The 24,791-nt window shown below is 40.0% G+C and overlaps 1 protein-coding gene across 2 annotated transcripts; it reads left to right on the top strand.

Annotated features, from left to right (window-relative positions):
• Positions 1-988: 988 nt before the first annotated feature.
• Positions 989-23,949, top strand: LOC115433623 (radixin-like). 2 transcript variants are annotated; one of them, XM_030155123.1, is made up of 15 exons: positions 989-1,186; positions 3,578-3,657; positions 11,390-11,473; positions 11,582-11,677; positions 14,142-14,264; positions 14,382-14,533; positions 14,752-14,835; positions 15,161-15,307; positions 18,218-18,314; positions 18,418-18,581; positions 19,325-19,455; positions 19,561-19,721; positions 19,841-19,933; positions 20,560-20,784; positions 21,661-23,949. In XM_030155123.1, the coding sequence occupies exons 2-15, from the start codon at positions 3,646-3,648 to the stop codon at positions 21,823-21,825; spliced, it is 1,734 nt and encodes a 577-aa protein (XP_030010983.1). In that variant the 5' UTR covers positions 989-1,186; positions 3,578-3,645; the 3' UTR covers positions 21,826-23,949. The 2 variants fall into 2 exon arrangements, with proteins under 2 accessions (XP_030010983.1, XP_030010992.1); XM_030155132.1 differs by having other exon boundaries at positions 989-1,188; positions 3,566-3,657.
• The last annotated feature ends 842 nt before the right edge of the window (positions 23,950-24,791 follow it).

The raw sequence follows: 24,791 nt of genomic DNA, 5'->3' as shown, positions 1-24,791 counted from the left end.
TCCACAATTAGCTGCGTCAAGTTTGAAGACTGAAACGGCAGACCTAACCGGAAGTTAAGAATTGGTCCTTCGACATAAAACACGCATGTGCGATTTATGTACAGTATACTGTAGTAATGGATAAATACACTGTGCTAACACATTGTTCAGTTATTGTATTGAGTTTGCGTTTAAAGTTGGTTGATATAGGAGTGAAATAGGGCAAAGAAGAGATTAATGAGACAAACTGTAATGATTTCTTTAACCCTTTCATGCATGAATTATGAGAACCTTAATCAAGATTTTTTTTCTGAGTGTTTTTATTCTTCCTTCAGCATGAAAAAAAACAATGTGATTGAATTTTTTTTTTTTTTTTTTTTTTTAATCAACCTGTTTTCATGGAGTTACAAAAATGTCCAGTCAGCTACACCATGAATTTTATTCTTGAAGCAAAAAAACATGTATTTAAAACCCAATATCATAAAGTGATTTGAAAACAGTGAAATGAAACCATATTTAATGCAGTTAATCTGATGTCTTCTCACATTTTAATATATTCTAATACTAATTATTACTCATTTCATGGAGATAATATGCAAAAAAATAATATTAACAAGTGATTTCCACTCAAGAACCAATCAAGAACAGCAAAGTTACAATAATGGTATGAATTGCAGTTTATGAGATGATGCATAAGTGTCCACTGTGTTGGTTGATATGGAACTAAAACAACAAAACCCATGAATATACAAGATTAAAGCTGTAGAATAACTGTCCACTGTAGTGACCACTATGTATGAAAGGGTTAATTAGCATGCTAGCTTTTAGGCATAATTAATAGGTACAAAGTCAAAATTTGCGATAAAGAAGCCTTAAAATACAAAATAATGCGCTTCATTTTGAGTTCAGACACTATAAGCCTCACACTTTTCTAATTTTGAGTTTAGTGCTGCTTTTATTTTGGAGGTTTAAGCCGGATGTTATTGCGTCTTATTCCGGCTGAGTCGACACGGGCACCCCAAATCGCCTTATGGTTAGACTTCAGCGGTTTTCTCTATGTCTGTCTGTGGGAATTTGTTTTGGCTAAAGCACAGAGAGACACGGTACCGGGACTGAAACGGCTTTCACGACGCGGATACCTGGCCGTATTTGAAGATACCTTGAAGATAGCTTTTGTCGTCTATTGATAGACACTCTTTCGTCCCCGGTGAGTTGCCTCTCCCTAAAAGATGAGCCTCTCTTCAAGTTTGATGCAATAGCGGATATCCTCGTGTTCGACCGATTCATTTTTACGATGCTAAAAAATGCTCACTTGGACTAAGTTGGGGTACTTTAACAGCCCGCAAACACACCCAAGTCTACCCTACGTACCCTTGGGTCTGTATTTGTGTGGATACTTGTTGTTTTTTGGTGAATTAACTGATAGTGGGCAACATTTTTAAATGATTTAAAACTTCACATGTGTGCGCGAGGCTATGTTTGTACCGTTATGTGGACTACACCCACGAGCTAACGTTAGAAAATGTCAGCCTGTAAACGGGCCACATTTTCACTCATATTATAGATTTTTAGCAAGAGCATTCACGTTTATATGGTTTACTACGTGTGGGGTTCACGTAGGCGTCACAATAAACGCGTGTATGAGGTGTTTTCGTCGTGCCAGCTGACGTTTGTCGATAGATTGATTAAATCGTGGGTAAATTACAGTGTAACGGAAGCCAAGTGTCGGCGGGCAAACAGCCGAGCTAATTGCTCACAAGCTACAAGTGGGCATGTTTTCATCTGGAGTACTAGAAGGGCTCAAACGACTAGCTGGCTCCCTCATTAAATCTCCAAGAAATTAACCAGGAGTTTGTGGCTTTGAAGGCTATATTCTGTTAATTCTAGCGGGATCCATTCAAAGCAGTGAACCCCAAATAATTAGAGTTTAGTCACGATGTACACATAAATACATGCTTTCAAATATTAAGTATAATCTTAATGTTCTTGTAGAAAACGTACTTGCGTTTTACTTCTACTACTGTATATCTCAGAGAAAAATGAGTTCTTTTAAAAAATATATGTTTAGCTAATCTGAAGTTTAATAATGGTTAAAATGAACACTACTATTAAGGATGTACACATTAGAACATCAACAGATGTACCAAAATTCAGTAATGTATATCATTGTGAAACAAGCCTTTCACCTCATAAACTATGACTAACTTTGTGTGTTTTTTTATGTTAATACTGTGACACTAATGTTACTACTGTTCTTAAGATTTTAAATGAGTTTTCATTGTAACATTGTAGTATTGATAAAGTTTGGATTAATAAAGTATCTATCTATCTATCTATCTATCTATCTATCTATCTATCTATCTATCTATCTATCGCTATTTTAAAAGATCTGAGTACTTCCTCCATCGCAGCTTGGTTCAGAGAAGACTGTATGCCACACCTTAACAACTCCAAAAGTTGATCTCAGAGTTACTCAACATAGTGTCCTTAATAATGGTCCAAACATGTCCTCTGGCAGCACCAGTTTGCTGTGATGTGCTAAATTGTCAGTGAATGAAAATGCTAGGTAAAGTTCTTTTTAAAATGTTCTGCATAATTTTGAGATTAAGCTCATCCTATATACCCAAGAAGAAATATGTTTATACTACTTACTTTAACATCCTCCCTTGACTCTGACATTTCCCTAACGGGTGAAATAAATAAGGAATTTCTTTTTGGGAGTTAATAGATACTATGAAACATCCATTACAGGAGTTGTTCATCAACCCCTGCACCAAAAATTTCACAGGTTCAGGGGATCTTGATATGTTTTACTGTCGTTAGCATTTGTACATAAACACTTGTAAGTCAAGAAGACATGAAAAAATTCATTATGGGATACTGTATCAATAGCAGTTAGCTGGCCATATACTCCTCCATTTAGGTCTGATGGATGTGACATGTTGACATAACAGAAACATTTCAGGATCTTATTACAGGTTCACACAGGTCATTACCAAATGTGTAGGCTTGTCTTTCAGTGTACAGAATACTGTGGCATGTACACTACGTTGCAGAAAACTGGTGTTGCTGGAAGTGGCCAAGAAAACCGCCAAACTCTGACATGATCTAAATACAAAAACAAATGAAACTCATAATCTAACTATATTCCAAATGTAACAAGTGTTAGACCACTTATTTAGATTTTCTGCTTTTCTTCATTTTACACACTCCCTTGACTCATCACGTTATGGTGTAGCTGTTTTGGAGTTTTCTTCTCCACAGTAATTTTGACTTTAATTTCCTCCATGTACTCCTGCAATAGTAACCATATGTACACTTAGGCAAAGTGGTAGTGCATGCTAGGATTAGATGCAGAACCACTTTTTTGTGCCTCTGGCTGTCTGAGGGTTTTGCGACTTGTCAACAGATTCAGAAAAGAATGTTTTACTATCTTTGTTTCATCCGGTTCTTTTTTCTCCTGTTATTTGCTAACATTGATCTCTTATTTAACCATCTGTCTTGTTTATGACCGTGGTATTTAGATGCATCTATACTGTAAACACCTCATAGTCATTTATGTTCTGTGCCTAATGTAAAAAATATCTCTGTCTTCTAGGTTTTGTTGCCGTCCTCAGACGGATTTGTCCTCTCAGCTGTCGGGTGTAGGGAGGAGAGGAAGCAAACATGCCGAAACCGGTAAGAGGCTAAAATGAGCAGGATTAGAGTTGACTTACAAATGTCACAGACTTTTATTAAACAAATATTCAGTACATGGGGTTATAAGATAAGAGCCATACTAATAATCTGTACTGTCGCTAGGCTTTAAAATGGAGATTATGAAGAGGCCTTTATGATTATATATTAAATGGCAAATCATGTTTTTAAGCCATTGTCTTTATACTACAGGTCAAGATATGCATTTTTTTGTTCCTAGCAAATCTGCCTATATAAACTGACTCCTCGTTGGGTAGTTGTCATTATACTCCACTTGCATTGCTGCCTGTAGCTACATTTGAACATTCTGGAAAGTGGCAGTTTCATCCCCATGGTTGCTCCCACTCCTCACAGTCTTTTTCCGAGTAAACAACAGCCAGAGTGTGAAGTGAACTGCCTGGCCCACAGGCCTTGCAACTGCAACACTGCTGCCATTGTTGCTTAAAGGGTGGAGGGAATGCCAGAGTCCTGGGTTGTGAACAACACAAAAACAAAACCAATCTGATGCAGTCTCTTCATGGCTGTTCTCATGCTCCATCTTTCATTTGTGAAGGTTTTTAGTAATTTTGCCATAATCTATCTTACTGTTTAGTCAAAACAAACAACATGCAACACAGTAGTATTTATTATTTTGTGATTTAAGTTGACTAGTTTCTGTCTGATGAAAGGCTTGTCGAGCTAACCTTACAGTGCATTTCCTCGTGTGGAAAATTGTCAAGGTCATGTTGCAAAAGCTTACATCAGAAACTTTCCTAGGAACTGGATGTGACAGTTTCCAGGCCTGGCCAGAAGTAAAGCTCATCTCCTGTTTGGCTGCTTAGGTAGGGGTGTTCGTGGCTTTGTGTCTGTGGGTGGGGGTTTGCAAAGCAGCGAAAGAGGAACAGCCAGTCTCTGATCGTCCTCCACTTCCCCCTCTTGTCCCCTGAGTCATCACCAGGGCTCTGACCCAAACCCAGCAGCTCCCGACAGTGAGGTGCTGGACTCTGCTGAGAGGGACATGTCTGTCACAGACAATAAATGGACAGAGAAAGTACAGCCTGTCGCAGGGCGGCACTGACATAATAAACAGGGGAAGCAAGAGCAGGGTGCATCAGAAATGACCTTTTCTGGGAATGGTGCCAAAATCCAAACCCTTTGAAACAGGCCTGTGATGTCTCAGGCTTGTTGGACTCATCATTTATGAGCCTGTGAGGAAAATATCAGGTTTGAGTTTTAAAAGTATGAGTTAGCACATAATGTTCATCTCACTTTGGAGGTAATGCTGGCACAGTTGCACTTTTTACCTCTGTTCAGCGGGTGATCCGACAGCAACAAGATAACATTCAAGTAGCTGGGAGTTTGGTTTCTCACAGAAAGAGGAATAGTGAAGGTGGTTGTCACTGCCCACTGATGTAGGGTGTGTGGTATGTATCTATTGTTTGTGCATGGTGAAATGTAGTGTGTTAGAATACTACCCATACTACTATAAGCCTCCATGGTCACCACACAAGTTAAAGTGACAGTAGGCAGAAACCAGGAAGAAAACACCACAATTTGAGGATTACACACCCTCCTGCAGCTCTCTATATAAAGAAGGTGGATGCAGTACCATGTTACGTTGTGGAAAAATGAAGGCAAAATATAACAGTCAGGGTGGTGCCATGTTGTATATCTGACAAGTAACAGAGTATGCACAGTAGATACTGACTGTGGTTGATCATCCTACCTCTTTATGTCTCCCCTCTCTGAAAAAATTTGTGATAGGCCAGAATGTTTGGTTACAGGCTAGTTTTCTAAAGTGTAAAAACAAATGGAGTGTCAGAGTCTAGTTTCCTCTCAGAATATATTAAAAGGTTTTTGTTTTTGTTTTTTTTTTTAAATTTTGTATTTTTGTTTTTTGGTAAATGAAACGAAACAAGTTTTCCACTGAAGGTCTTAGAATAATGTAAAAATTAGATACAAAAATCACCAAACACCACCAGCCTTGCAGACTACTTAAATAATTGCTAGATTTGGGTCTTCCTCCCTCTCATGGAAGTGGTTTGGGATTGAAAAGACAGATATCCTCAAAGAGCCAGTTAAATCGTAGCTACTAACTGCTCAAAGGCTGCCAATCTGCACACAATGTTAGGAATCAGACGCAATTATAGACAACAGTATTTCATTGCCCTTGAATTCATGTGTTGTTTACATTTAGTGCTGAGGGTCATTTTAAGTAGAAGGCAACTGGACATTTCAGCTCTCATCTCAGAGTCTTACTTAAGACTTACGTATATCAATAAGACTTGCCCATATGTTCTTTTTATTAATATCGTTAGTAAGCCACAATTAACATCCTGGTTGTTATCAGTGATGTAAGCTTAGGATATACAAGATTATCTTAGTCACAGAGGTAATGAACATCAAAAACAATGGGTTCTCAGAACAAGCCAGATATACATGAACCTCAAGTAAGCATGCACAGATCTGCTGAGCTGAATGCTCTTGCCACACAAATCAGCATGTTGGTGGATATGAATTGACTATTTTCTCTGCATTATACAAGCTGAGTTTCTTTCTGGGATTACGAGGTGATGGCACCTCACAGGAAAGGGGTCCTCTCTGGGTTCCTACCTTGTGTCTGTTTTCCTGTTTGCTGGAGTGGGGGGACCTGCTGTGTAAACTGTGACCCAGTCTGTGTCAACATCCTGACTGGGTGAGGAAAAAAGTCCCACCAGACCAGTAAGAGAATGAAGGAAGGAAGGAGTCAAAAAAATTAATGTTGGAATAAGGGGAAATAAAGAGTGACGGAGAAAGGAAAGGGAGGAATGTGGAGGAACTAAAAAGTTTGGAGGCAGGAGTTTGACAACATTAAAGCTCTGCTCACCAGAGTTGTTTGACCCTTCACCTTATTTACAATAAAATGCCATGTCAGTAATAGACTTAGGCTCTCCTTCCTCCACTTTATGATCCCTCCAGTCTATCTTGTTAAATCTTTTCAGGTCCTGTCATGACATAGATTCTTTGGACATGGACAACATTCTCTAGTGAAAAGAATCCTGCCACTTCCCTTCCACCAGGAGATGAATGTTCATGTTTATAGGCAGTGGTGATTCCCGGCTCTCACTCCTCTCTCTCTTCCTCGGGGTCTGCCTCACCCTACGCGGGGGGGTTAATCAGAGGGACAGACAGCTGCTCCAAGCCCAGCAAGCCAGATTAGCAGCACTACTGATTGTAGAGGGTACGCGTCTCTTAAGGCCTCTCTCAGCAAAGCTCCTCTAAACAGCTTACAGTAACTAAACAGCTGCACATTTAACAAGGGGCCTGTCTGAGTGAGAACTCATCTCTCCAATGGAAATGGAGAGGGGGATTTAAAAAAAAATCCACCGAGAGAAAAGAAAACACAATGTAGAAGATACATCTACTATTAAAAAAATAACCATAACACATGTCTACTCTGTGTCTTTTAGGGAGTTTTGCTTGTTTTTCACTGGTTTCATTAACGGTTTAGACATTATTATATACTGGTATTAAACTTAGGGGAACTTTATAGTGACCTCTATGTGGAGGAGTGTAGGCAGGAATATTTGCCATATAGGGGCAGAAACATATGGTACCTACAGCAGCCTGAAGTGTGTAAAGTATGACAGTTCTTGTTTTCAGTGCTCTCCGTCTGGTTCTCCAACAGGTTTCTGGAACAAAATTTGCCTGCAATGTTGTTTCCAGAAATAGGGTTAGCCTACTACTCTGTTGAAGACAAAATGGTGTGTGAAATCAGGGTTTTTGGGCATTTTTGTCTCAATTCCAAGAATAATTTTAAACAGTCTAAAAAAATTTTTAAGGTCTTTTCAGTCTTCCTTTTAAATGTGTGTTGGGGGACAGTTTGTATTGATCACACTAAAACAAAACTTCAAAACAACATGAAACCAGTAAACAGTAATATAAACTGCAGCCTGGTCATAATTCATCAGACCACTACTCACTAGGGTGTTGTGATGTGGTTTGTGGGCTAGTGTGGTTCCTACATTCATGGAAAAATACTCCCAGATGTCATAAAAATTCAACTTGTTTCTGTGACGTTACTTTCACCTGAAAAGGATAGGTTCAATTTGAGTGAGATCTGTTCAAGAATAGAGATAGATCTCAAGGTGCAGTCCATTATGTTTTTTAAAAAAAATCTTAGATTAAACTTGTAGAAATCCTGGAAAATGAGATTGTTATAGTTGTGTAAGGATGAAACACATGGGAGGTTTTTAGGAAAAAAAATATATACTAGTTAGCCCCTCTGCTAATGATGTGAAACCAAACACCCAAGCCTCACAAAGTTTTTTAAACTTCAGGTTATGGAAAGCTCTGTGTTAGGTTCCTCTCATGGTAAGGATTTTATTGTGGAATTTCACCTTCCTTTGCTCATGACTGGGATGAAACAGTCTAACAAACTGAGTTGGACGAGTCAAAATGCACCAACCAAAGGAAACTTGTAAAGTGCAAAGTGTCATTCCCTGGTGATCCACCTTTTAACTGGCTCCATCTGAAGCAGTAGCCTACAAACCGGTCCTTTAAAACCTGTCATGTTGCCCAGTCAGTTTGTCTAATGTCACCAGACAGGCAGAGTCATATAAGGACAGGCTTGTAAAAGTCTCTCCTTCAAGACTTCTCAGTTGTCGGAGTGTGTGATTAGCTGTGTCAGTGCTTCGGCATGTTGTTGTCCCTTGTCTCCTCCCCCCCTCTCTGCAGGAGAGAGAGGATTAACTGACCGTCTGGGCCATGCAAGATTCAACCTCTCCTTGCTCTGTGGGTTGACTATATTTTGATAAAGACATAGACACACGAAGTATAAAAAGTTGCTTTTTAATGGCTTGTTGTTATTGGCAGGAGGCTCCCATACAAACACAAGGCCTGGCTGCTATTGTTGAAACAAACCCAAAGTCTCAATTCATCAGTCAGTGAACTATGAAAACATTATTTTGCTGACTTGGCTTTTATCAGGGACCAGTTTGGTCCACTTCCAAGTATTGTCAAACATGTTTGTAAGGTTAAGTGTAAGTATGTGCAAATTTTTTTGAGGATTTGTTTTGTACAAATGTGTGAGCACCTGGATTAAAGGTGGAGTAGGATGGTGCAAGGGAACAGACAGAAAATGATTGTGCACTGTGCAGGCAGCCTCAGTAGGAGGTAACACTAAATCTAGGAATGTGTGACAGGGCTTTTGTAAAGTAGCTTCATTGATAAAACCCAGTCGTATCATGTCTGTGCAGGACATTCACAGGCAGACAGAAAAGAGAGACGAGAGTAGGAGATGTCAACACTTTCTGAGTCGTAGTTCCTGTTGTAACTGAAGAGGGAAGGCTATATGTGCATAGTTCCCAATGGAAAGTGACACTGTTTCCTGTTAAAAGCATTTACTTCACTTTTATTAAACCTGACAAGTATACTTTTTGTATTTGAAACTGTTTGGTTTTATTTTTTTTATCATTAAATTGATATTGATATGTGGGTTGATAAGTAATGTATCAGCATCTAAAGAAAAGATAGTTGAGTCTCTTGTCAGTAGTGGATCATGTTCTACTATGTAACTATATCCGTAGCATCCTTATAGAAACAATGTTGGCAGGCCTGCGTTGTAATAAGCAGCTGATTGTATTATTTGTGTAGTCCTGAGTGCCTAAAGTGGTCAGGTATTGTAATATATGGCGCATTTCACAATCACCCATTTGAAAAATAAAATTTAAATGTTATGTGTAGAAGTTATCAATTTAAGAGTTAGCAGCATCACTTAAAACGTCCTTAACTGTAACTTTTGTCCAACAAATGTGATTTGTACTATTTTTACATCAGTTTTAGTTATGGGGAAATTGCTGAAAAAAAGGGCATTTTTAATAGTATTTTCTTTTTATGTATTGACTTTTTTCATAGTTTTAGAATTACTATCCCATACTATATGTCATATGCAATCAAGATTTGAAAAAATGTTTACAAAAGTAATGGTAAAGTAAATTACTTTCCTACACTGTAGATACATAATACTGTCATCCGTGGTGACATGGAATGGGTCTCTGTGTAGAACTGGTCTAAAACTAAATTCTCATTGAAAGACAGGTTTGGCAGCAACACCAAATAGCATCAAATACTTGTTTTAATGCAGATTGAACTGAAAAAGGACCCTGACTAGACTTAATCTGTTCCCAGGAACTTGTCCACATTTCCCATCCAAAATAAAGCTAGTTGTAAACAGGTGAGATTAGAAACGCAGAGCATTTAGCCTCTTTAAATCATGTTCTATAAATGGACTGACATACATTACAGATACATGTTATGTCTGTAGAGTGGGGAAAGTACTGCAACTTTTCATGGGTAATTAATGAGAGGGAGACAGAAGCAGATACGTTGTGGTTTAGGCTCCATGTGGCACAGGGAGTCCAGCTATTTGCTCTATAGACACAAGTTTCATGGATTATTCATTGCAGGGATATGGAGAGAAATGGAGAGGGATTAGCATGAAAGAGACATGAAGAAATATTAAGAAGTGAGTGAGTGAAGTGCAGAGTAAGCTTTCTTGAGGTTTTATGTGAAATTACTGAGAGGAAAAGGAAGGCTCACGCTTTAGTTTCTTCTTTCCTTTCCCTCTTTTTGTGTGGTCAGCTCATCTACTGTAACCTCCCTGTAACCTTATCTTAAACGGAGTACACCCCAGATCATTTCTCTTGCTTGCTGTCCTATTCTATCTCCCGCTCTTTTTTTTCTCTGTTCTTGCACTTTCTAAGCTTTTTTTTTTTTTTTTTTCACATCTACACCCTCCCTCGCTGTATATATCTTACGTTCTGCTGTTGCGTCGTGTGTCATTAACCACCACACATGAAGCTCAGTATGTGGGTAGGTGTGGGAGGAAGGATGTCAGATGCCTCGGAGCTCTGCTCTGCTCTGCGCCATCAGCTGCTGCTAAGCCTGTTGTTAGTTCTGTTCAACAGGCCTCAGCCAATGACTGAGTTTAGTCTTCCGCTCCACCCCACCAGGGTACTGTGTGTGCAGTGGGCCACCATGAAAGGTGGGGCTTGCTCACCATGGCACAGTTGCTGAGTGGGTAGAAGGAGAAGAGTTTACACTTTTCCAAACTCTGGTAGGGTTTAGGGAAGCTGACACATTCCTTGCATACCTACCAAACAACATTTTTCTCTTTTCCTCAAAAGGAATTCTGTAATTTCCTGGAAGTCTGTTGTTCAAATGAGGAAGTTCCACAGATTGACTGATAATAATGTTTAGCTGAGTTTGTGACCTCCCACAGAGTGACTCATTCTTTCATGTTGACCTGAGCAACTCATTACACACAATTATCGGAAGGTTAACTTTGAATTGTAACAGTTTCCGTATTACTTCCTGTCTTCCTACTTCCCTTAATTATTTTGCTTTTTAAGTAACATGATTTTATGTTGCAAAACCAAGCATTGAAGTTGATCAGGTCGATTAGCGAGAAGTACATTGGTTTGAGTGTTAATCGAGAGGTGATGCAAATTTAAGCAAGCGGCACTCAAAATGTTAGCGCACACTGCCAAATGAATGGATCCTGTCTAAATGTGGAGAGGACTTGAAAACCATCCAACCCTTGATGGTGTTGCACTCAAATTTATCTGGAAGTGTGCCATATAAAAAGGCATTCTGCCTAGCAGGAAAAAAAATGGCAGAAAAAATATATTTATATGTAACAGCTTTGTAGTGCTTTTAGATCAATAATTTCTGCTTTCTGTTGTTTGTTTTGTAGATCAATGTCCGTGTGACCACCATGGATGCAGAACTGGAGTTTGCTATCCAGCCAAATACCACAGGAAAGCAGCTCTTTGACCAGGTAAGTAAAAGTGAAATGGTTACAAAGGAGCAGGTAGACTATAAATGACTTGAATAAAGGCTTGTTGCACATGCAGAGTTTGAGAATGTTATGTTGTGGTGTTGTCAGGTGGTAAAGACGGTGGGGCTGCGGGAGGTCTGGTTCTTCGGCCTGCAGTACGTGGACAGTAAGGGTTACATCACGTGGCTAAAACTCAATAAGAAGGTCAGTGTCTCGGCCGAAATCTTCTTGTTTGTCATAACCATCAAAATAGTCTACTGTTGTGTTCATGTTTGCACTCACTCCTTCTTCTCATCTGAATGCTTTTCACATCTGGGTGACTTTCTGGTTCCTTTGGTTCACACTTCATCTGTGTGTCAGTGTCTCATGTCTAGAAATACACATGTTCACATGTTATCTTCTAACTTGCTTCCTTATTCACTTAGGCCAACACACCCTCAAGCCTTAACACTCCAGTTTCTCTGTGTCACTCCAAGTATGCATGACACTAAAACCCCTCACATTCTGCAAGTGTCTGTGTGAGAGAGGGAGACAGATGCCCTGGCTAGGAAATGACAAAGAGCAGTGAAGCGCTGTGTATGGATGGGCTCAAGTGTGTGTGTGTGTATGTGTGTGTCTAGAGGCCCAACCACAGGGGAACAACTGCAAGAGGCAAAATATGATCTGTTAGAGCATTTCCACCACCAAGCAAGGCTCTAATGTAAACTACAGTTGGGACTGGAGGATTGCATCCATATTAACTGAATGCTTTAAAGGAGTGATATTTTGCTTTTTTTTTTTTTTCAAATGGAATTATGCATTTTAAAACATTTCCCTGTGGTCTGCATAAGCTGTAAATGCTTTGCTTGGGTCTGAATTCTTCATTAATTCAACTCCACAGGTCCATCTTCAGCCCTATTTCTTTGCAATGACACCAGAAAGGTTGTTTTGAGCGCTGGCCCTTTAAATGCAAATGAGCTCCACCCCCTCCAGGTTGTTGACTGTGCTGCTCTGTCCATTTCAACCAACAGCTGAACATTTTAGGAAATCGGCTCAAAGCTTGGACATTTTTTCAATATGGAGAAATGTTCCTCAGAAGTCTTGACCTTATATGTGCAAATACTGTGACGTAACTAGTTATAGACGTAACAGATTAAGAAGGAATTAAAATGGGTTGTAGAAATCCACTCAATTTTTGCCAAAATGAATATAAAGATAGCTTTGCAGCATCTGGAGGGCTCAACTCCAAATACACAAATAAATGTACCAAAGACTAATAAAAGTGGGTTTAGCAAAATATGACCCCTTTAAAGCTCACAGTTTCTTCCTTCATTACAGTGGTGATCATTTTTGCCAAACAGTGTAACCAAAAATCATCGCTCCAAATTATGAGATCTTTGTCATAGTGTGCATTTCTAAACTTTAGTCCTACATTTTCTCATAATTTTGGATTTGTAGCTTTCTTTATGGTGATTAGCCTTTCAGTTTCTGATGTGTACTTTAGATGAAAATATTTTTGGACCCCTAATCTCCAAGACCTTTAGCAGTTCAAAGGCTGATGTCCTGGGATGCTTTTGAAATCTGTCACACCAAAGTCTATTTGTCTGTGGGAGTCAGTACAGGTCTCCATCCTGAACCATTTAGTGTGCTGTGTGATCACATGATACTTATATTTGGGTTATGTTTTTGTACAGATGAATATCATTCTTTCAAATATTTGGGATTTTCTCCTAAGGAGATGCTCGGAACTTTTTTTTAGATCTTTGCTGATTTCTTGTAATTTTTGCCCAATATCAAGCACAAGGACAGTAGGCCTAAAAGGAGAGTTAATTTGACTTGGTGGAAACTGCACAGGAATAATTACTCTGATTTGCAGTTGTGTCCTAGGGTTTTGAGAAAAGCTACAATACCAATCCCAATAATAACAATTAACCAGTCTGAAAGAGTTTAAAGACACAGTAAACTTGGTTTATCTGAATTTTCGAAGAAAAAAAACAAAACAAAATGAAATTAAAATTATCCTTATTTTGATTATGGTATTTCACATTATCTTTAGAAAGTACTTAGTCAAATTGAACTAACATCAAGAAGTTAAATGTTGTGGAAAACTAAATCTGAAATAAATGCTAATAATGGTAACTGTACAGCTGTTAAGTTTCCACCACCAGCAATTTGCTGTGTATTCTGACTTGTCCTGTCTAACCAGGATGTCCCCTTTCTGGGCAATGAATGCAGATTATTCTTTGCCTTTATTAGAGAGTGATAGTGAAGAGAGACTGAAAATATGGGAGGCAGAGAGGAGGAATGACATACAATAAAGGGTCTGGGACACTCCAATACAGCTCTTCATGTGGTTTGTCATCAGCTATTTTGCTAATATTTGTCAAACGCTGAAAACAACTCTATTCAGGGCGCAACTTGTCAGCTGAGTATACACACATTTATTTGAAGAATATGGGGGTGGGCCTGATAAAGACAGATATGTACATATCTTGTTGTGGACGTAGGAGCTAGTGGTTGTGAAATGTACATGAATCAGCCAATTGCTCCTTGTTCATCAAAAGTCTTTAATGGAACTCAAAAATAAAGTATAGTATTTTATATTATAATATTTTATAGTTCAGTATTAATAAAGTAGCTGGCTAGGCAAATCACAAATGGTTGAGTAATAATGTTGTCTATTTCACAGGTAACCCAACAGGATGTGAAGAAGGAGAACCCTCTCCAGTTTAAGTTCAGAGCCAAGTTCTTCCCTGAGGACGTCTCAGAGGAACTCATCCAGGAGATTACCCAGAGACTGTTCTTCCTGCAGGTAACCCGCAGAAATGAAATCACCCTGAAGCAAACAGTGTCAAGACAGTTTCACTACGTGAGTCATTAAGTTGAACTGTCTCTTTAAGGACGTTAAGACCCCCTCTGTGTTCTGCAGGTAAAGGAGGGCATCCTGAACGATGAGAACTACTGTCCTCCAGAGACAGCTGTGCTTCTGGCATCATATGCTGTCCAGGCCAAGTATGGAGATTATAACAAAGATGTCCACAAGCCTGGATACCTCACACATGATAGATTGCTTCCTCAGAGGTACACAAACACATCCGTTATCACTTGTATTTTCAATTCTGTCTTTGTCACGAGTTTCCAGCTTCCTAAAAAAAAAATAACACTGTTAGCTGTAACGTTACTGTTGATATGTTGAAGTCTGGAATACATCTCATTTCCTGATGGAGTTTTCTATTATTTCCTCTCGAGGAAACAATTCTCAGCAATTCTTGGGGTGAAGTCATTGTGTTTGTGTTCAGAGTCCTGGAGCAGCATAAGCTGACCAAGGAGCAGTGGGAGGACAGGATACAGACTTGGCATGAGGAACACAGAGGAATGCTCAGGTGTGTGTCAAACCCTTTATGGTCACATTCTTCAGAGGTTTGTGTGTGTATGCTTGCAAGTTCAGATTTGTTGTGTCAGGAAGGAGGTAAATGCATACAGAGTGTTGGCTGTGAGGTTAAGTTAAAGGGCTTGATGATTGCAAAATTTCCCACAGGTGATTTAAGAGTTTTGGCCTGTCTGTACTAAGAATGTTGCAACTTAATTGCTTCATACCTCAACTGGAAAAATGACTCTTATGTATAACCATATAATAATATGGTGGGGGGTTTTTTGTATAAAGTGATGACTTACTTTACACATGTTCCTGTGCATTTTCCTTTTTAGAGAGGATTCTATGATGGAATATCTGAAAATTGCCCAGGACTTGGAGATGTATGGAGTCAACTACTTTGAGATCAAAAATAAGAAGGGCACACAGCTGTGGCTGGGAGTGGATGCCCTCGGACTGAACATCTATGAACATGAAGACAAGTAAGGGAAACGTATAACTACTTACATTTTCGTACAAAAATATTGCCTGCTCTTTACAATGTTATTCCTGTTTATGAGAAAGGTGTGTGACAGTTTTGAACTCAGCCAGTTCAGACTGTGTTTATTTCCCAGTGGGTTGTGCAGTTCTTTTGTAATATGTCTAGTCTCAAAGGGGGGGTCGAGTTTATTTATGCAGCACACATAATCACAGCACAATATTGCCCCAAGTGCTGGACAACATCAGATGAATAAAACCCATTAAAACAAATTGAAAACAAATTTAGCAATAAAACAAATTGAAAACAAGTTAAGCCATACAAACAAATTTAAGCCGCTAAATTAAACCAAAACATCACATAACAAACAAGGATGATCTTTAATACTTTATACAATGCTAAGATTGTACTTGGATCTAAACCGGAAAAGCCAGTAAGAACACGATGCATTTAATGATGATTTGATCACTGCCAGTCAAGTTGATGCCCAGTTGGCTTTAAGTGATAATTGTAGTTCTTGGAACCACAAAAAGCCGCAGGTCCATTGACCTAACTACACAACAGCCAACATATGAGTCCAACAGGTCAGACAGATAAGCTGGTCTGAGTCCATTCAAGTACTTAATAAAGTTTTAGAATGAATCCTGTATGTAACAGGGAGGATGTCATGCGAGGTGAATCTGCTCTTGCATGTGTCTAATTCAGGAGCACAGCAAACACATTGTTATTAGTGCTGTTCATAAACAGGCACTCAAAGGAACATCAGTGAGACATGATTAAAATCACCCAATATAAAGTTTGGAGCCTCCGGTGAGATGGTGTGCAATCTCTGTACAACATCAAATACAGTGCGAGAGGCAGAATCAGTGTTTTCCTTAACATGCATAACTAACTCCTCTAACTCTCCTGCTGTTGTGATGCTCATTTACCTTTTTCCTACCTCTTGAAACTTCGCACACTTTAATTTGAGGCGGCAGGACGTTTTTGTTCGTTAAATGTTTGTATTTTTCCAGTAAAATGAGCGCAACGACACTGACAAAAGTTGGTGTACAGGACAAAACTGGTGTACAGATTTGTTGTTTGAAAACAGCAGAGCTGCAGTATTGTTCATTAATATACAGACAACATTGTGGTTCAGTCGGAAGGGGGTCCCAAACCCATCAATGGTGAGGTCGGAGTTGTTCGCCTGTTCAGTGAGCCATGTCTCAGTGAAAATCATGACACAACAGTCCTTAAAATCCTTTTGGAAGTGAACGTTTGCCTGGAGCTCGTCTCCTTTATTCCTTAAAAGTGCCCATCAATTATGTGACGTATGCCGTGAAATTGTTTTTGTGTAGTGCCAGGCAGTGCAGGCAAGGCAGATGCTCTGGAGTGATGGCGATAGAGTAATTGAACCTATTGTGAGTTGTTGTACCACTAAAATGACCTTGAAAATGTAGTTTGAAGGCTGGAAAGTCTGTTGTGTTGCTTTAAAAATCTGGGCTCATGAGCTGTGGTTTCTCAACAGCAGACATGAGATCAGAAGAGTCTAGTTGGAGCCTTAAGAGATGAATGACACCACAGATGTGTGTCTTATACCCGCTTTATTTCGGCCCTTATCACAAGATCTAAGCAAAGCCTCATGTCTTACCTGTTTGTTTGTGACATGAAGACCTGGGTTGCCCCGGTAGCTCACCTGGCAAGAGTGTGTACTTCGTATCAAGTCCTTATTGCAGTGGCCTGGGAATTAGTCCCACTCTGGGCCCGTTGCCGCAGGTCATCCTTTATCTCTCCCCTACCTTTCCTGTCTCTTTATACTGTTAGTATGAAGTAAACGTCAGATGTCAAAGGAATTTTCAAAATATGATTTAAGCTTTGGCAGAAGTTGTCAGCGCAAAACAAAGGACAGTGTTCTTGATTTATCACGTACAATTAGGAGGGTATTACATGAAATTCTGCGCTGTAAGTACAACTTGAGTATATTTAATAGATTTTGTAAAACATCTAAAACCAGTCAGCAAGGGATTCTGCATAATTATCTAGTTCCTCTGCATGCTGTTTCTGAGAGCCCTGGCAGAGTAGTGTTGTGGTGTTGGAAGAAAAAGGCAAGTCATTCACCAGATTTTTACAGAGTTCAGTTCAAAACGGAATATGACAATTATATATAAAGTAAATACACTCTGAATTTCATGCATTCAGTAGCCAAAGTCCAAAATGTCTTTTCCATGTTTCTGCTGTAGCGCCGCTTTGGGAAAATAACCATTGAAAGGAAATGAAATGAAAATCTCAGTTACTGTTACTGATACTGTTTCAATAAACGGGAAAGTAGCTGGAAAATCGTATTAAACTGTAGCCTGGGTAAATGGTTGGAACATGAAGTCAGCACAACAGCACAGTGTCCAAAAAGTAAAGAGGAGGCAAAGGTATTTTTAGAAATATGAATTGAGGACAGATGATGGGTGGGAAAGGAAGACTATGTCATTGTAGGAGAGTCTTTCCTGCCCACTCATGTCAGAGATTTGTTTCCCTTTGTGGAAGAAATGATAGATCTAATCACATCTCCTGTAGCATTTCCTTTCACTGCCCCTTCGCTTTGCCTTTCCTGTCTGTTATCTGGGGTCATCACCGCTGTCATCCTTCCCTTGTCCAGGTGAAAAGGAAAGGATGTAAACCGAGGGATCTTTTGCTTCCCCTACAACCCTTTTAATGTCTATGTAAAAACGCTGACATTCAGGTCTTTACACTTAAGCCCTTTTCACTCCGAGTCTAAAATTAAAAATGGAAAACTGCATTTTAAAAAGTCTCATTATTTCTCTGCAGAATACTGTTTGCTGTAGACTTGGCACCATCTGCTGGTTGAACTTAATACAGCATTCTACAATCAGCTGTTCTCGTATGTAGGTAAAGCACTAATTACATGTTTTTTCTACACTAGGTTGACACCAAAGATTGGCTTCCCCTGGAGTGAGATTAGAAACATCTCTTTTAATGACAAGAAGTTCGTCATCAAACCTATTGATAAGAAAGCTCCTGTGAGTGTTGGATTCATCTTAGCTACACAACTACAAAACTCTGTTCACTTGAATAATGTGTCCTCCACTCACTTCCCTACCTTTTTTCTTTTTCTTTAACCAGGACTTTGTGTTTTATGCTCCACGACTGCGCATCAACAAGCGTATCTTGGCTTTGTGTATGGGTAACCATGAGCTGTACATGAGGAGGAGGAAGCCTGATACCATCGAGGTGCAGCAGATGAAGGCTCAGGCCAGGGAGGAGAAGCACCACAAACAGATGGAGAGGTATGGCAGAAGAGCATTCAGGTCTAAAACCTCATTGACATGCAGTAAATGAGTTAAATATTACAAATCAAATGGACGTCTAAGCTTATCAGACCCATGTAAGTTAAGTATATAAGGAGGTACTATAAGGAGAAACTGGAGGCAGAGATTATCCACCAGAAGGCAGTGTTATTTATTTCACTTTAGAACACGTTTCCTGGGGTTTTAAAGAAACAAACTAGGACAAACTGGTCTATAAAAATTAATAAAAGACCTTTCAAGGGAATTAAAACAAAGCCTCAGGGACCACGGGCCTTCTGTCATCCTTATGAGGACCTCTGGAACAGACCAAATTATAGAAAAGTACACAAATGCATATAATGCCAAGAGGTCAAAGATGAAGAGCCTGAAAAATTATCAATAAAATTGTTTCTTAAATATAGCAGGGTCTAAAATTAGGATGATGACCACCGCTGTTGGATTTCAGGTGGCAAGTAAAGACAGTAATGCAAATGACATCATTATTATTATTATTATTATTATTATTATTATTATTATTATTACAGCACATGCTCGGCGATATGCTGCTGAAAACATTAATTTATGTCAAAACCAATACTAATACTCCTTGCAACAGGACAAGGATCCCTGATGTGTCTGAGTTTAGTTGAAGGATGAGACTAATTAAGTGCTGTTCTGTGTATTTATCATCATGTGGTGAAGTGTACGTTAATCAAAATGGTCTGTTCTGAAACATTTCTCAGGGCTCAGCTGGAGAATGAGAAAAAGAAACGAGAGCACGCAGAGAAAGAGAAGGAGAGGATAGAGCGTGAGAAGGAAGAGCTCATGGAGAGGCTGAGACAGATTGAAGAGCAGACAATGCGGGCTCAGAAAGGTATGAGTTTGTCCTAATAACCCATCTGTACCATCATCTTCAGTGCAGTCTGTCATACAGTGGCTATTGACCACACTTCATCATCTGAGTGTGTGTGTTTCACAGAACTGGAGGAACAGACTCGTCGGGCCATGGAGCTGGAGCAGGAGAGGAAGAGAGCAAGGGAAGAGGCAGAGCGACTGGAGAAGGAGAGGCAAATGGCTGAGGAGGCCAAGGCTGAGCTGGCCAAACAGGCTGCAGATCAGCAGAAGAACCAGGAACAGCTGGTATGTGACGTTTCTGTATTAGAAGAAACAAAGTCACCGCTGCAGTGTTCTGGAATGGTTTTGTCTGTCTGATGGTTGAAATGGGTTTGTGTAACAGCAGGTCCTCTGTTCTGTCACAGGCAGCTGAACTGGCTGAATTCACAGCTAAGATCTCTTTGCTGGAAGAGGCCAAAAGGAAGAAGGAGGATGAGGCCACAGAATGGCAGCACAAGGTACAGCAGTTTTACAGTAAAAAAATGCATCAAAAATTCATCAGTGTTTGGACTAATCCCTTAATGTCGGACATTGAGTTGAATCTCTTGTACAGAGTCATGCTTTTTTTTTTTCCAACTTATTTTATTGAGGTTTTTTTCAGTCACAGGTTCTATGTATACAACACACCTTTGTATGGGAAAGGATATGAAGTCAATAACCTGTGACAGCAATGTATAAAAACAAAATAAAACAACCTCAACAAAGAAAAAAACAGACAACAAACAAACAGTACCTCGACATTAAAGACTACAATTATACAGTCCTATGTAGGTCAATCAGTGTAAATAACATGGTCCATAGTCTCAGGCTCCATGCGTCATCACTGCACTGCTTGTTTGAAAGCCAGAGGTGGACACACCCAATATTGAATGATGACACTTTCAATTTCTGAGCACCTGTATTCAGTGACTGAAAAAACGTGTTCAGTTGGTCACAATTTGTCCACAATTCATTCTCTAATGACCAGTGCTTCCCTCTTTAATATGAAGGTAACCCCAAACCAATTAATTTAATATATCTCACAGTACACACAGTGTATGATGGTCTGCCAGTGTGTGTCTCAACGGCCCGTGTCGTCCCACAGGCTCTGTCAGCCCAGGATGACCTGGAGAAGACCAAGGAGGAGCTGAAGACGGCCATGATGGTGGTCCCAACTCAGGCTGAGAGCGAGCACGACGAACAAGACGAGAACCACGCAGAGGCCAGCGCCGAGCTCTCCAATGAGGGCGTGAGTCAGCTGGACCTGCGCAGCGAGGAGGAGCGGGTCACCGAAGCCCAGAAGAACGAACGGGTCAAGAAACAGCTGCAGGTGAGGACAGAGAAAACCTTGAGGGGGTCTGTGGAGGAAGGCTTCATGAAAACACACTAACAATACTAGAAAGCTCCCTTTAGTTCAAACAACATGTTCAATTTAACAAGAATTTCTTTGCGCTTCACACATATAACAGTATTATATATTATTTTCTAACAACAGTCTTGTTACAAAGAAGAAATGCCAGCCAGGCCTTGGCAGATCAGGGTAAGATAAGGCATACTTCTTTGTCCATTCTTCTTCAAACTCCTGCTTTAAATAAGAATGGACGTGCTGACTTACTCTGTAGCCTGGCTGTGGGCCAAACCTATTACTTATTAGTAGGGCATCCATCAAACAAATGAGACCCAAACACACTAAAGAGGCTGTAAGTAAAGCCGGGCTACTGTGTAGGCCAGGACATGCTCTGAAGCTCCAGCAACAACAACTCCATCATCAACCAGAGGGAATTTACTAGAGAACATTGGTTGAAAACAGTGTGGCTGCTGAGTACGGTTGGGTATCATTCCAATGTTGTCTTTTAATTTAACTGCTTTTTAAGTGTTTATTGGATCTGATTCCAATATTTACTCGAGCAATGAAGCCAAAACTGACTAAAACTACCTTAAATTTGGACATATTTTATATGTTACTCTGCATATGAACTGCAGTGTGTTAAATGTATGAATCTGGATTAGAAATGACTGTGGCTCATAGTGGTCTGGATACCCGACCTGACTCCTGACCCTGCTTTACAGTGTAAAATGATTGTGTCTTTTTTTCCTCTCTTCTCTCTCTCTTCCGTCACCAACCTGCCACCACCTCTGTCTTCGTTCCTTTTTCTGTCCCTCTACTTCATCCGCCTCTCATCCTTTCTCCTCTTTAATCTTCCAGACATTAAGCTCCGAGTTGGCCCAGGCCCGAGACGAAACCAAGAAGACGCAGAACGACGTGCTACACGCCGAGAACGTCAAAGCCGGCCGAGACAAATACAAGACATTGCGCCAGATCCGACAGGGCAACACGAAGCAGCGCATTGACGAGTTCGAGTCCATGTGAGGACGGCGCCTCTGCCCCCTCATCCCGTTGGTCCCTCAGGGCTACCTGGTCCTGAACTGTTCCCAGCGGCTGCTCGCTTTTCACGGACAAAAGATGTTGCCGTCCTTGTTATCTCATTGAGTCCCAACCCAGGCAATCTGGAGAAATAATCTAGTGAATCTTTGCCAAAGTCCCGCCCCACATGGTCAGATGTCTCTGATACGGAGCTGCCTACATGCCACTCTGAACCGGCAACTTCTCCTCGTACCCGAGAGAACATCTGTCAACCTTCTGTGCAGTGGAAAAAAACAAACTGTCAAACCAAATTAGAACCAATTGGATATTTTTTTTTTTGTACAAACATGGCCATATAAAATCTGTAGATGTTTGTTTTGCTTGATGACTTGTATGCAAAGCTTTAGTTAAAGGTTTCCTGTCCTCGTATAGGTTCATTTCCTCTGCTTTTGTTCGACTTGTTTTATTGACGCCCTTTTTTTTAAGTTGTCTGTTGTACTTGTTGAGGCCAGGTTTAGTCCAAAGGCAGGGGATATTTTCATTCAGCGTCAAATCCTAATTGTATATGTGATCACAGAGCTGAGGTCTTTTCACTCTTCTCAATTAAACTAGTTAGAAACTGTCATTTAGAGGAGATACTGCAGTATTTTAATAGTTTTAATTCAGGCTCAAAGTCACAAATATCTGCATTCACAATCCTTTCTGTGGATGACTTTAAAGTGAATCGACCCTTTCGAGGTCACATGGCATATTTGATGAATGAATGTAGCAAAGGTATTAAAGGGAAAGTATTTTTACCTGCAGAGGTGATAGGATAGCATGTACCAAGCTTGTGCCACTGAGCTATCGCCCTCTCTGAAAAGTGTTGATGAACATAAGCTAATCGGTATGTGTGGGTTTTCCCAGCTGCATCCCCGTGTTTGAGGTCAGTCACCGTCGATGGTTTTCTCTGCCTACCAGCTCACAAAGGAGGCCGGCGTTGAACTTCACGGACAGACCGAGTATCAGACAGCTGCTGCTCTGTCTGTCCTGCTCTTGGAGTGTCTGTGGGAGTGAATGTGAATGGGAGTGAACGCTGAGGCTGGCACCTCTCTGGCTGGGGAGCTTATGAAAACATCAGTCCTCGACCCGGGACAAATCTCTACCTCAGTAAATGTTCGCAGTGGTGACTGACCGTCAAACACATGGGACGGCCCCTCCCCCTTCCTCCCAAAAAATAACATCATAAGGTCATTATTTTAGTTGGTTACTGTTACATCTTTGCTTTGTGGCTGCTTACAAAAGAGGTGTCTCAGCCTTTCTTCGTCATCATCTTGTCCCTTAAGTTTCTTCAAAAAACAAAAACAAATGAGGAAATTATGCTGCAAATCTAATGGAGAAGTACTGTTACAGTTTTAAAATCATCAGACTCATGTAAAACCAAATGACCTGCATCAGCTCCAAACTGTCCACCTCATGGGATTTCCTTCAGATAAAAAAAAACAAAAAAAAAACAGGTTAATTAAAGGGACAAATCCAGCTCCAGAAATGGACAACAGGCCAATTTCTGCCTCTAAAATCATGCTGAACATCTTTCTTTGCTCAGACAACAAATGGACTCCACCTTTGTACGGTTGGAAATATGTTCCAGGGTGTGTTCTTGAAATGAGTGAACACAATTTTTTTGTTTTAAATTAAGAAAAGTATGTTTGTTTGGGTTTTTTTTTTGTTAAAGCTCAACGTGACGGCTGGTGCAGCTGGATGTTTTTTTTTTTTTTCTTAAAGTACTAAAGTACAAAATGTGACACTGAAGCCTGCCTTGTGTGTTTAACCTCTCAGTGTCCATTGTTTTGCATCATGTTTGCCACAGCGGGTCAAAAATTATCCTGTGCTTCCAGCTTTTATTTTCACATCGTATTTGAAGACCCTCAGTCCGCAGCGCGCATCACTCTGCAGCTTCATTGGAGGAGAGAGCACCTTGGGACACGCCCCCTCCAGTGAACTGGTGTCTGCTCTGATGCCTGCTGTGGCACCAGCTGTCACGTCTGGCTCATTTTTCCCTTTACGTTTCTATTAGGGTTCGTTAAGATAGGTGGCACAGATGGATTACAGTCGATTTCATTTGTTCACAAATAAAAGTTTTAAATTTTCCAATTGTTTGGTTTTTTGTTTGGTCATTCATAAAGTGCTATCATTTGTTTGGGTGATGGATGTTCTTCAGTCCCAAAATACCAAGATGAGCAACGAATAACAACCAGAACATGGCAGCACCACATCAGCCTAACACGCCTTTTCCAAGGCCACGCCCCTCTTCAAAAAAAAGAAAAGAAAAGCCACGCCCCTTTTAAAAACCAAGCAATCCCTTTACCAAAGTCACGCCCCATTTCCCTCAAAATCACGCCCCTTTAAAAAAATAAGCTGACGTCTCGACACCCAGTTGTCATGCAGTTTGTGTCCAGTTACTTTACGATGCCCTTGGCCCCCTTCATCCCAGAGTCAGGATGTTTACAGATTGGGGGGACCCTGCAGATGTCTCCAGGGGGAGGAGACAGTACTGACATCTCCATTTGTTGGAGGAACACTACAGAGAGGTTTTTTTTTGTTTTTTTTTAAATTCTTTGTACATAACAAAGATGGTAATTTCCCATTACGTGTGTCAGTGTGGCATACATTGCCCAAGGGAACAGAACATCAAAAACAACTGACGATTATATAAAATTAGAATTCAAATCAGGAAAAAAGAAGTCTTGGACTAAAAATGAATAACAATAAAAAATAAAATATTCTAAACCATTACTTTGACGTTTTCAGTTAATTTCAGGGACTTTAAGTATAGTTTGAATTCATTTATAAAAGTGATCAACTTGGGGGATGACTTCATAATTCTATTTTTGTGAATAAAAAAAATCTGGCAAGACACAAAATAACATTGCAGCAGAATTCGTTGTTTTTATTATGGAAGATCATAATAAATGTTTTATCATTGGTTGATA

The sequence above is a fragment of the Sphaeramia orbicularis genome, chromosome 2 (assembly GCF_902148855.1).
Source record: "Sphaeramia orbicularis chromosome 2, fSphaOr1.1, whole genome shotgun sequence".
Classification (NCBI taxonomy): domain Eukaryota; kingdom Metazoa; phylum Chordata; class Actinopteri; order Kurtiformes; family Apogonidae; genus Sphaeramia; species Sphaeramia orbicularis.
This window is presented reverse-complemented; position numbering and strand designations above follow the sequence as displayed.